Here is a 13,586-nt window from a genome sequence, read left to right as displayed (position 1 = left end):
TACACACTCCTAAGAGGCTGTAAAGTACCATACTTAAACTACTTAGATACCATAAAGGGCTTACAGACATCAAACTGGGAAAACAAAACAAAACATCACCTTACCCAATCTGGTCTTAGATACCGGAAATTTAGGGAAAGGAAGAGAAATAGTTGTGCTAACAAGCATGTCAATGAGCACAGCTGTAAAGGGTACAGCTAAGTATAAATACTGCACTTAGGCCTTTGATGTTTGCTCATACTTTATTTTAAACTGATTTAATGTTTATGATATGGGTAAAAAGTCCTAAAGAGTGATAAGAAAATAAACAGAAAATTATTTTCACATACCAGTATAAATAATTAGCCAGTGTTGAGTTTTTGCAGGCTCTTGATATCAAGAAGGTACAGAGATCTTGCTGAAAGAATGAAAAAAAAAAAAAATATATATATATATATATATTACCATCTTCTATTAATGAGGATTTAAGAGTCTACGCTTACACATCTGTTTTCATCCACACATCTTACGTCACAGATCAGATTTCATGCATCCATCTAACCCTCCATCCCTCCAGCCAATTTTTATTTTAAAATAGGGAATACTATATGAGAGGTAAGGAAGTCATGGTTCATAGTTCCTTGTCCTACTGGAAGCCTAACCTTTAGTGTAGGCGAGAAACGTTAAAGAAACAGTGATAGAAATAATAATTAAAATTGGGAAGTCAACAAAGACAATGAGGATGTGATAATTCAGCAAGACCAAAATGATACTATTTACCAAGGTCCTGAACTTGACTGCTCACTTTTTAAAATGTTTTTATGGAGTTTTAGAAAGATTGGAAGGGAGAAAGAGATAGAAACCGCGATGTGAGAAACATTGATCAGCTGCCTCCTGCACGCCCCCTACTGGGGATCCAGCCAGCAACCCAGGCATGTGCCCTGAGTGGGAGTCAAACTGGTAACCTCCTGGTATATGGGTCGACACTAAACCACTGAGCAACATCAGCCAGGCTAACTGCTGAAATTTTAAAAAGGTCTAATGTGCCTAAAATAGCGTGAACATTAAAGTAAAGGAGGCTGAAAAGGTAGACAATGGCCAGGTGATGCAAGAACTTTAAAGTCACAGTATTGAGTATTAATTTTATTTTCAAAGCAATGTATGCTCAACAAAAGATCTTAAGCAGGAAAGTGAGGTGATCTGATTTCCATTTTATGAAAATAACTTCAGCTGCTGTTCTGAAGGGTACAGACCTGAGATCAGAAGTATAGAATAGTGATTGGTGAAGCTGGAGATAGGTGTAGACAATAATTTTTTAAAACTGTGGAAGTGTAATTAATAGGAATTGCTGATGAAGAGGAAGTAGGAAGGAAAGAATGGAATTGACAGTGACTCACAAATGAACAGATTTAGCAAATGAAGAATGGGCTGGAGCGGGAGGAAAGAAGGTTGTATTCTGACTGTCGGATATACAAGGGAGATCGAGTAGGTTGATCATTTGGAGATACTGATCTAAAACTCAGGTGAGAGAAATGCACTATAAATATAAAGTTGAGTTTACCAGAACAGCCTAGGGCGAGAGTACAAATCGAAAGCAGAAGAGGACCGTGAGGAACACCAGGATGCCAAGCAGTGGAGAGAAGTGCAGACAAAGGAAACAGAAGGAGCGGTAAAGAGGAAAAGAGAAAACAAGGGATGTAAGGTATCACCTAAACCAGGAGAAGAGTTTACTTTTGAGGAAGTCATTTAACTTTGCTGAATACTGCTAAGACATGCACAACCACAAACATGAAAGTCATTTACTACTTTAGTAAGGTAAATTTGAATATAATGATGGGAAGCAAAGGCCAGAATGATATGTTCAAGACTGGGGAGGTGGCTAGAATGGAAGGAGAGAGTCAGTAGGTATAAACAACTCTTCTGAGAAGCTTGACCATGAAGAGAAGTAAAAAAATAAGGTGCAGGTCCAAGGGATGTGGTATCAAGAAAGAACCTTTGCTTTGTTTTTTTCACTTCTGAATTTTTAAGATGAAAGATAAAAATGTATTTGAACATTCCTACCAGAAAAGAAGAGAGATCTCTTTGAAGAGCGTGTTATTTCTTCTGTTTAGGAAAATACAAGGAAAGATAGAAAGCGATTCATGTCTGTAAATCTGGTGATGAGAAATTGGGACTATTGTTATCTTGTGGTTTCTATTTGTTACCATTAAGGATGAGGCAGAACTGTCATCTGGAGATTGGGCGACAGGCATAAACAACAGAGCAGAAAGGGTTTGAAGGAGTCACTGCAGAGCGGGGACAGCAACCCAACCAGAGAAATGTAAGACGGCAGACAGTGCTGAGTGCCCACCTGATGATGGTGATCGTGAATTTATAGTGATACTAATATGCTGCTACGTTCTTTTCTTCAGCAGTATTCAGGCACAGAGAAATTAAGTAATTGACTAGACTTATCAAGAGTTAAGATTTTGCCAGAGGAAGGGAAGGTACTAATAAAAGAATGATTAAAATGATGAAGTATGGGATAACAGCTATGTTCAGAGGAAAGCAAATATTAAAGGGGCTGATGGACAAAGAATAGGGTAGAAATCAATGGATTAGAAGTTCCAGTGCAAAAGGAGCGCTTCAGAAAGTAGGCTAAAGAGTAGTCAGAGGTTGTTATCACAAAGTAGATGTGTCAGTACTTTCAGAGGTGGCAAGAATCTTATCTCCAATTTTAGAGCTAGCACCTGAGCACTACAGTTTAAATGTGCAACATTTAAAAGCCAAGAAAGAAAACTCTTCAATCAGAAAGTCATAATGCAATGAGTCCAAGAATTTAACAGGTAGAATGTAGGCCTCAAGTTTTTCCTTGACTATATGAAAAGGGTACATACTTTTATATAGTGCATATAATTTAAACAGAAAATATGTGTTTAACACTATATTTTTTCATTAAAATTATTTAGAGCATAAACAGAAAATCTTCCATTTAAAACATTTGTGAAACAGAAAGCACATACTGTAAAATTTTAAATTCAACTTGGATGAATATTTAAAAATTTTAAAACTAAAGAGAAGAATATTCTTTAGGCAAAAAATGATCTCATATTGAAGGTTAGAGATATTAAAAAAAGGTGAGTAAAGATACAGGTAAGTGTCTCTAAACAGTTATTGATTGTATACAATAATAATATGGTCTAATTTGGGGGTTAAATAAGGTAGAACTAAATCACTGGATAAAAATTACATACCAGTAAAGAATACTGTTTTGGATAAGGGTAATATTATGCCAGACTTAAAGTTAAGGAAGGAAAGATGTTAAAATATTTATGATAACCAGTAAAAGAACTGATATAGACAATATAACCTCTAAGCTGGGAGTAGAGAAGGAAGATACAGATGAGATTCAGGTAAACACAGGCAAGATAAAAAAGAAAGGAAAAACAGAAAGTACCACATAAGATAGAGAAATAATCCAAACATAGCTCTAATCATAATAAAAACAAATGGGGTAAAAACGCTAGTTAAAAGACAAAACTGTTAAACTTTATTAAAAAAAACCCCACAAAACCTAACTATATGATGTTTTTGAGAGATAAGCCTTAAATATGAGGCCACAAAATAATGAAAGAAATAAAAAGTTCTTTTTTAACCAGTGAACACTACTCAATATAAAGCTCTAATAATATCAGACAAACCAGTCTTTAAGACAAAAAACATAATTAGGTATAAAGAGGGTTACTAAATAGTGTAAAAGATTCAATTTATGTGAATGTACATAATAAAATAACTTCAAAATATTTAAAGCAAAGACCAAAGAAATATAAGAAGAATTTGATCATTTTACCATTATGCTAGGGAGAATTTTACCCTAATTCTTGAACAAATGAAGCACAGAAAAACATCAGGAAGGACACAGAAGATTTCAACAACACAGTGAATAAGCATGCTTTCATGACATATAAACAATGATGTACCCTAAAATTGGGGAAAATGCCATCTTTTCAAGAATCCATAAAATTTATAAAAAATGACCATATTTGGGCAATGAGCTTAACTGATTTCTATCTTCTAACATCTGGCAAACATGCACAGTGGTTTCCCAAAGCTCCAAGAGAAAGGGGAAAAGAAAAGGAGAAGCAAATAAGATACATGGCAGGTGTAGGGAGAGGGCAAGAATGCTGGAATCCGTGGCGACAAGAGAGGGAATTCAGCTTGGCTGGACATCACCTTAATATTCCTAAACACTGCATTGCTTAGGGGTGTCTGAAAGGCGATGCCTGCTGGTACAGTAGTATTACTCTACTTGGGGCAGGGAAAGGAAAGCAGCACTCAAAAGAACACCTACTTCTATGACCTGAACCCTTTAAGGAACTATTCAAATGAGAAAAGGTAAAATAGCTTAATCGTTGAGTGACGACAGACAGGATCATCAGTAAAACAGAAATATCAGGGAAATATAAAAACTATTTTTATTTTTAGCCTAAACATTTTTGAGTGATAGGGAGTGTGTAAACATAACTTTCAGAATCCAATCACTCCCCACAATTTTCAATGTAAACCACAATGGTTCAAGCCACCAGTAAATCTCACATGAATTATTTCAATAACTTCCACGTAACAGTCATGTGATACCAGGGCCTTCAAGGCCCCACATGACTATCTCCTGTCCTTTCTCTAACTCATTCTGCCACCATATTCCCCTCTGCTCACTCCCCAGAGCCAGGTCCACGGCCTCTGTTGTTCTCAAACACATGTAAGCTCTGGTCTGAGGGCCTCTACACATGCTGTTTCCTCTCCCTAAATGCTGTTCCCAGATCAACACATGGTCGTTCCTCACCAGCTTCATCTCCATGAAGATGTTACCTTTCCAGGGTGGCCTTAACTGACCAATCTTTTAAAAATTGCAACTGACTAAACTCACCCCAGCACTATTATCCTTCTCTGATTTACCTTTCTCTACAGAAAATAAATCTTATTTCTTCTACTATACATAAATATTACTGACTGTCATTGGCCCAAACACGAGAATGTAAGCTCCGGGAAGACCCAGATTTGGACTGCTTCATCCCCTAGAAATAGTTTCTGGTACATAAGAAGACCTCAAAAAATATGTGGGAATGAGTGAATTACCGAATCAATTCATCAGTACCTTAGCTTTGAAAGGGCAAAATAACTGGAGCTGAATGGTTCGTTAAAGGGCTCCCCTAAGGATTCTATAATCCTGTAGTTTAAAATTTCTGCTTCAATATTTTGTATTATATCAAAAGGTAAGCAGGCATAAAAACCTTGGTTAACAGTTAATAGTAAAATCAAAAGAGTCATTCCATCAAAAACATTAACTCCTGAGTTTCAACTAAAAATACATTATAAAATCAACTGAGCTCTCTAATACTTTTCAGAGCAGCACCGGTCAAGTATGCCTGTATTACCTCAAAAACCAGTCTACTTATCTAAAAGGATGTAATTGTTCTATGAGTTAAAAACAGCTTCGTAGTATATCAGCCTCAGTATCAAAGTCATACATTTCTACAGTGTAATCACAAAACCAACATTACAGTAATGCTCATGAATATGTTAACAATAAATATTGAGTTTCTTTAATAAAATATTTAAGCCAGTTTATTTTCACACTGCAGATAAATCCATTTATATGCCCAAAGTACCAATAAAATGCCTTGAATTGAAGATTGTCTGGTGCTTTTTGCTGAGAGGAAAAGTCATAAACATGCATCATAAAACAAGTTCTTTAATAAAGTTGTAATATTTGGTTTATTAATCAAAATCATTGTTTTAAAAAACACTATAGGCCCTGGCTGGTGTTGCTTAGTAGTTATTGTCCTATTTAATGAAGGGTTGCGGGTTCGATCCCCAGTCAGGGCACATGTGTGGGGCAATCGATCAATGTTTCTCTCTCTCTCCCCCCCTCTTTCTCCCTCTCCCTTCCTTTCTCTCTAGAATCAATAAAAAATATATCCTTGGGTGAAGGCTTTTGAAAAAGAAAGAAAGAAAAAGGAAGGGAGGGAGGGAGGAATAAAAAAATGAAAAATATATCCTTGGGTGAAGGTTTTTGAAAAAGAAAGAAAGAAAGAAAAAGGAAGGAAGGGAGGGAGGGAGGGAGGGATAAAAAAATGAAAAATATATCCTTGGGTGAAGGTTTTTTGAAAAAGAAAGAAAAAGAGAGGGAGGGGAGGGGAGGGGAGGGGAGGGGAGGGGAGGGGAGGGAGGGAGGGAGGGAGGGAGGGAGGGAGGGAGGGAGGGAGGGAGGAAGGAAGGAAGGAAGGAAGGAAGGAAGGAAGGAAGGAAGGAAGGAAGGAAGGAAGGAAGGAAAAAAATGAAAACCTATACCAGGTAGGTTTTATCTAGTATGATCTCTCCTTAAGGAAACTTGAAAAGCTCTGTACTCACCTCCAGATTTTCACCATCTGAACCTTCTTTTGTTTTAGATGCAGGAGGAGGAGAAGACACTGGAGGAAGAGGGCTGTTTATAATTTGGGAGCTGAAAAAATAATAGGAGATATCACTGATGTGTAAAACATTCTGTCTGGAAGAGCAGATACATATTTTTTTAGCACAGTGCACGTCAACGGTGTCTGGATAACGTGTGGCTTCCTAAAGTGGACTCTGTACCTGTATAACACTAGTCACAGGATGCTCTGGAAAAGAGGCCCCGCAGTCACAGAACATGGGTACAGTGATACCTCGGTTCTCGAACATAATTCGTTCCAGGAGGACGGTCGAGAACCGAATTGTTCGAGAACCGAAGCAATGAAACCCAATAGGAAAGCGTGACTCCACAAAGCGTGACTCTCTCTCTGCACTCACACTGATGACGCGAGCAAGGCGCGCTGGGCCGAATGAACGCCATTCGGCTCAACTCGGCTCATCTCGGAAGTTCGAGTTCCAAATATTTGTTCGGATTCCGAGACAAAAGTTTCTCGAATCTCCTGGTCGAATACCGATTTGGTCGAAAACCGAGGCGTTCGAGAATCGAGGTATCACTGTAGTAGCCTCTTGGAGATGTATGTGCATTTCTGCATGTTGCTAAGTTACAGTTAAGAAGATGAAGAAGAAGAAAAAGCCTGCTACTTTAAACAAGTATTTCAGCATTTTTCAAATGTACTTGGCCACAAGACCACCCTTACTTACTATATATCTTTTTAGAAAGTACACAAATTAGTGGCCAGCGGACCATGATTTCGAAGATAATGGGTTACAATTTATATCCTGTCATAAAATCTTCAGCCAAGCCCTTAAAAGCCATTCTAGGTAGCATGAGGAAGAAGGCAAATAAGCATGACTAGAGACTGAAGGCCTCCAAGGTACAGTGGGAGAAAATGTAAGGGTCTCTCTTCTCTTAAAAATAAAAAAATATAAAGCAGCCTAAGGAAGAAATTTCTGGTTTTTCAGTTCTTCTCCAAATGAAACACAGAAAATAAAAATAGCATTAATATAACCATAAAAAAACCCTCAGAAATATGATCTTAAACCCATGTCATAATTGAAACAATTGGACTGATTCAGATAATCTGATTTCCAGACATTATTCTGTCGTAAATAAACCTTATGACCTTTCACAAAACAACTTGGTATCACTGGGCCTCAAAGTTTTCACCCAAAGGACCCTATTTATCTCAAACTTTAAGATTGCATGGAAAGCACAATGCAGGGCAAAGCAGAAAGAACAAGAATCTGGTGTCAATTCTACCACTTGTAAGTTATGTGCTTTGTACAATTTACTTAACTTCCAGGTAAGTCGCTGATATCTGAATTTGGGATATGAATACATATTCTACCTCAGTGGATTATTGTAACAAAATGTATGTAGACTCTGTCACAGTGCCTGCTACAGAGGTGAGAGTTTTTAATTGTTATTGTTACTGGCTGATTTTAATTCAAATTAAATTCAGTATAACTACAAAAAAATACACTTTTAGTGTACTGAGTACTACATCAGACACTTTTCTAAATGCTTTATGTCTATCAACTCATTTAATCTTTCAATAACCCCTGAAGATCAGTTGCTATTGCTATATCCTCATTTCTAAGATGAGAACCTGGGGCCACACAGAGAATATGTAACTTACACAAGTGTACACATCTAGTAAGTGGTAGTCAAGATTTTAGTTTGACTCCCCTGCGTGCAAACACTGTGAGTGCACATGCCATGTTCACTGGTAAAACTTCAATCTTAGGACCAACTAGGATTTGGCACATAAAGGAGAAATGGAAACGAGAAGACAGTTTGAAAAGGAGGGAAACTATCAGATTTGAAAGTAAGTTTTCCCTAAATATCCATAGCTATCATACCTGTCTATTTCTGTAGAATTTATTCCAGAATTTGACACACTCTCTGACACTGACCCCTGACTGTCCTTCTTGGTAGGTTCTAATCCATTCTTTATATCATCAAAATTTTCATATTTGAGAGCTTGGACCAACTGTAATAGATACATCAATAAATCCTGGAAAACAAAGAAATAAGATAACATTAGAAAAACAAATGCAATATGGTTATAGACATAATTTATTCCTAAATATCAGCTAACAATTCACTTTCTTTACCACTTATCAGGCGTGTTTCCTTTGGCAGATCACTAGGATACCTAACCTTTGGCATGTAACTGGGTCCTCATCCATAAATGGACATAATCATACACGCCTTAGGAATGAAATGTGAGGATTAAACCAATTAATAGAAGAAAGTCACAGAATAGTTCCTGGCACAGAGTAAGTGGCCAGTAAATGCCTTGTTTAAAGTAGTATCCAAAAAAAAAAAAAAGTAAAAAACAAAAACAAAATAAAGAATTGAGATGATTTATGTAAAACTAAGCAAATAAGGCAGGATCCTTCTTACAGCAATAAATCAGGTAACAGCATTTTATATCTAAGATTACATTAAAAACTCCAAAATTTCAAGTTTTCTAAGAATTTCTCTTTCATAACCTTTCCGGATTTTTAAATATTCAGACTTTTTAGGATTTAAAAAAATCCTAACCGAAAAATAAAAATGAAGTTTTTAAATTTTTCTTGAAAGCTTGGTTTTAAAGCACTTGGGTTGCTTCTTAAATAAAAATCCTATAAAACGAATATTTTAATATTAACAGTTGTGGTTAAGCAAAATACTTATTTTCCTGACAACTACCAATAATGACTCAAGGAAAAAGTCCAAAGCCTAAATTTCCCAAACTTTATTGACAATCAATGGGATAACTGGGACTAAAAAGTGTCAACGAAGTAGTTTTACTTTTCTGAGTGTTCTCCTAATGTAAAAAGACTCTTTATGCTTAATGTTTAGGAAAAAAAAATATTTTCTGTCTTACTCTATAAATGTAGTTCTTAGTCCTTCCCAATGACTTTTTAAAGTATTATCATCCAGCCCTGGCCGGTTTGGCTCAGTGGTTAGAGCGCCCGCCTGCGGTCCGGAGAGAGCCGGGTTCGGTTCCCACTAAGGGCACGTACCTCAGTTGCAGTTTGTCCCCGGCCCTGGTTGCTCGTGCGGGTGGCAGCCACTCGATGTGTCCCTTTCACATCGATGTTTCTCTCTCTCTCTCTTCCTCTCTCTCCCTCCCACTCTGTCTGAACAAAGAATGAAAAAATGTCCTCGGATGAGTATTAAAAAAAAAAAAAAAAAGCTAAAGTATTATCATCCAGTTCCAACTGTCACTCACCTACTTAGCCTCTTGGAACTGATAATCAAATAGTTTTGAGACTTTGCAACTGTAGCTCAGTTTCCATCTCTTCCTTTAGTCCACACACCAAGTTAAATCCCCTGCAAGAATTTCATGGTGCCCACTCCTGTTCCTATTTGTAAAATAAACTATAGCATTTGTGATTACTTGCTTTACTCTTCGCCTTTTCCACTATATTACAAACTCCATGAGGACAGAGACCACTTTCCAACGACCTATTTTCCCTTACTTAATACCATAACATACTTTTTCATAATTTTTTTCTAACACTGACATAACCAACTTTCTTATCATTTCCCAAATACTGACAGTAATACACATGATTTCACCACTAAATGACTGTCAGAAAAATATTAAATGAGAGGCTAACTGGCTTATTAATTCTTATTCAAATATATTAATCAATGTCAGTGGTCAGGGAAATCAAGTGACTATCACCACTACAGTACACTGTTGTTTCTAAAAACTTTTTAATTGGAGAAATAAATATCTGATTTTCTATTAATTTACTTGTGATTTATGGTATCTAATAGCTGTAGGTATACTTCCATGCTTTTTTAAGGAAAAAAAAAAAAAGTGATTACATAACAGAAAATTGATTTCTATATTTAATGATGAGTAACCTTTTTGGGAGGTATACTTCAGTTTCACTGCTAGCCTTCATTTCCAAGGCATGCTTAATTTTCCCAATTACATAAAAAGAATCACCACATGAAATCAAAGAAGCAGTTTTGTTATTAAATTCCCCAGGAAGGAAAAATTCAGAAGGAAACTTTCCTCTTTTAAGTCACGCCTCGCCATCTGATTTGTGGGTTATCTGATATTCTATATTCAAACTACACTTTTCGCCCTGGCCGGTTTGGCTCAGCGGTTAGAGCATCAGCCTGCAGTCCCGAGAGACCGGGTTCGGTTCCCGCTAAGGGCACGTACCTTGGTTGCAGTTTGTCCCCGGCCCTGGTCGGTCGTGCGGGTGGCAGCTACTCGATGTGTCCCTTTCACATAGATGTTTCTCTCTCTCTCTTCCTCTCTCTCCCTCCCACTCTACCTGAACAAAAAATGTCCTTGGGTGAGGATAAAAAAACAAAAACAAAAACTTTTCTTCATTTGTATGGAAATGAATTAACTTCAATAGTAAGTACAAAATCTGTTTGCTTATTATATAGTCACATCTTGAAAAATATAAACTTCTCCCATGCATGAAGGACATAAGCATACGAGTAAAACAAAAGGGTTGGGGGAGTGGACCAGTTTTCCATCTCAGATAATTCAGTAAAAATTTCCCAAAAGTTATGAAATATTATCTAGATAATAATCACCATCTTTCTCAAGAACAAGTTAATTCTAATGCTTCAGAGTGCAAATGCAAAGTCCCATGTCAAAATCACTCAATGACTTCTAATTTCTTACTGAATAAAGAGTAACTCTTCACATAAACATTTACAGTTAGAGATATGGGTTCTGACCCTGCCTCATAGACAGCAATATATATTTTTTTATATCTCCCACACACCTGTTAAAATGAAATACTTTCTATTTTCCTGTACTTTTCAATCACCTTGCCTTTGCTCATACTGTTCTCTCCACTTAGAATGTAAACTCATGTCCACTGTGAAAATTTCAGTTTTCTTTCAATGCCTATGTCAAATGTGACTTCCTCCTCAAATTCTACTGTGGAATCTCTCCTTTTAAGCCACAAAGCAATAAGAAATGTCTTAAAATGTCCTAAGTAGATATTAGCAAGTTAAATTCAAAAAGGTACTAAAAGATTGAGCAAGATTTATTTTATAGATGTACAACTAGTATAAACTAGGTTATCTGTAAGCATAGATTTCATATACATATTATATAAAGATGTTTTTCAGATAGTATGATGCTATACATACAAAAAATAGAAACCCACCTAACATCTCTTAGAAGAAGATAAATCACTAAACTGACAAGGTAAAACATAAATATTAAAACAAAACAGTTTCCATTTAACTAACAAAAATTAGACACAAAAGGGGTAAAGTAGCCCATAACAATAACTGTCACAGAATAAATCTAATTTTTAAAAAAATGCATAAACTTTTTATAAAATTGCAGCTTGAATAAAAAAAAAAAATTATGTCTCCAGGAGGGAAGACTTAGTATCATAAAAATATCAATTTTTCCTTAATATAAAAATTTAATGTAATTCCACTTAAGATTTTGGTAGTGCTTCAAGAATATGATACGATTATTCAAAAATTCTTGGGAAGAATAAATGTACAAAAATTATAAAAGTAGATCTACAGGTATTCATAAAGTCTAGAAAAAGTATATTTTTTTACAAATTAAACATGCCCTCGACATCACTTGCCTTGATATTCATTAGTCTGTTTCCAGATTTTACAAATACCAAATAAATATAAGTGTTGATAGTGAGAAAATCTCCAAGACTATATTGTTTAGTCAATAAGGCAAGTTTTTAACAATGTATTTATAGGATATTCATGTTTATGTTAATTTATAAAGAGGTATACATACTGTACATGCGTACATATGCTTACAATTTGCATAGAAAATACACAAAAAAATATATTCCTTCTGGGAAAAGAAAATCGTTGGGAGGAGTGAGGTCCTATATTATTTCTTTCCCAATTAAAAAAACGAAGTAAACTGGGGCAGGGGGATTCCTATTACAGTAAAGAAACAAACACAAATGCTGCTTGCGTCCTGGGATGGTTACGAGAGGTTTCCCAGAGGCGCTGGTATCTGTGCTCTAGCTCAGAGGATGACCAGGAAAAAGACATCTGGGACAATGGAGAAACACACACAAAGGCACGGCTGCGAGAGTGAGACTGTGGCCCATTCAAGACATTAGACTAACTGTCTAAACATAAATCACAGTATTTTTCATCCCAGTTGTCCAATATGTAGATATTTACACAAAATGAATTTTGATGTATTTTTTGAAGCTATGATTACATGATTCCATTATCTTTTGCAATACTAAGACATTTGAACCATAAATACTATACTCCACAGATAACAGCAAAAAGCAAGGGGACATTTTAAACTAATAGGAATGAAAGGTGCAACGTGCATGACTTTACTATGACATTTACATAATATAAATGTGCACTTTCTGCACAAGTGCATGAGCACAGTTTCAAAACTTTGCCCCACATCATTTTTTTCTCATAACTATCAAGTCACATACCTTTTTCTGAATAGGAAACTGAAGTGAGAATATAGTGTTCTCAGACATATATAGGTATATAAATATGAGAAAGAACAAAATTCAGATCTTAATATATATCTAATGAATCAGCAGTAATAGAATTAATGACTGAACTAAGTTCAGAGAAAGATAAATCATGAGCTAACTTACCCACCATACTATTTATGCTGTATCTCTAAAAACCTCAAAAAAACCTAATGATTAATAAATTGAACCATATTTTGCAGTTGAAAATGCATGTAATGTTTCTATCATGCTCCACCTCATAACACAAATTATAAAATGGCCTAGAAATAGCTCAGTATCTACATGAACACTGATAACTTCAGAGAGAAATCGCCTCTAAGCTCGAGGGAACTAAAGCCAGAAAATTGAAAAGAATGATTTACAATTTTCTGTTTAAATTCTGAGCCCACACTGAGGGACTGTGCTGGTTATACCACAGAGGCCTTTATCTAAACTCTATGACTCATGCCAAATATAGACAGAGAATTAATGACTTGAGTAGAATTTCTAATGAATTTCAAAATAAATATTTTGGCATTTCAAATAAACATTGTAATAAACTTTTTACTTGTGATACAGTAAAGACAATTAGGAAGAAGGAGATAATATGTTGGATCACAATACTTAGAACTGCTCTTTGAGAGGACAGTGAGTAACATCCTATTCTGATAAAATCATACAATATCTGAGATTACCCTCAAAGTATATGGTAGCGGTAGGAA

The 13,586-nt window shown here is 35.8% G+C and overlaps 1 protein-coding gene across 3 annotated transcripts in view; it reads right to left on the bottom strand.

Moving 5' to 3' along the window:
* PIK3C3 (phosphatidylinositol 3-kinase catalytic subunit type 3) overlaps positions 1-13,586 on the bottom strand; it is a 146,998-nt gene that overhangs the window by 78,306 nt on the left and 55,106 nt on the right. For all 3 annotated transcript variants that reach the window (XR_004957057.1, XR_004957058.1, XM_036244741.1), the window contains exons 11-13: positions 8,272-8,426; positions 6,370-6,460; positions 330-397 (exon numbers count right to left, since the gene is read on the bottom strand). Coding sequence is in view for 1 of the 3 variants with exons in the window: in XM_036244741.1 (XP_036100634.1) it covers positions 330-397; positions 6,370-6,460; positions 8,272-8,426 (314 nt within the window). In the remaining 2 variants the exon portion in view is untranslated. The remainder of the gene's footprint in view (positions 1-329; positions 398-6,369; positions 6,461-8,271; positions 8,427-13,586) is intronic.

The sequence above is a fragment of the Molossus molossus genome, unplaced genomic scaffold, assembly GCF_014108415.1.
Source record: "Molossus molossus isolate mMolMol1 unplaced genomic scaffold, mMolMol1.p scaffold_m16_p_6, whole genome shotgun sequence".
NCBI lineage: Eukaryota > Metazoa > Chordata > Mammalia > Chiroptera > Molossidae > Molossus > Molossus molossus.
The sequence above is the reverse complement of the archived record's forward strand: the minus strand, read 5'-3'. Positions and strand labels throughout refer to the sequence as shown.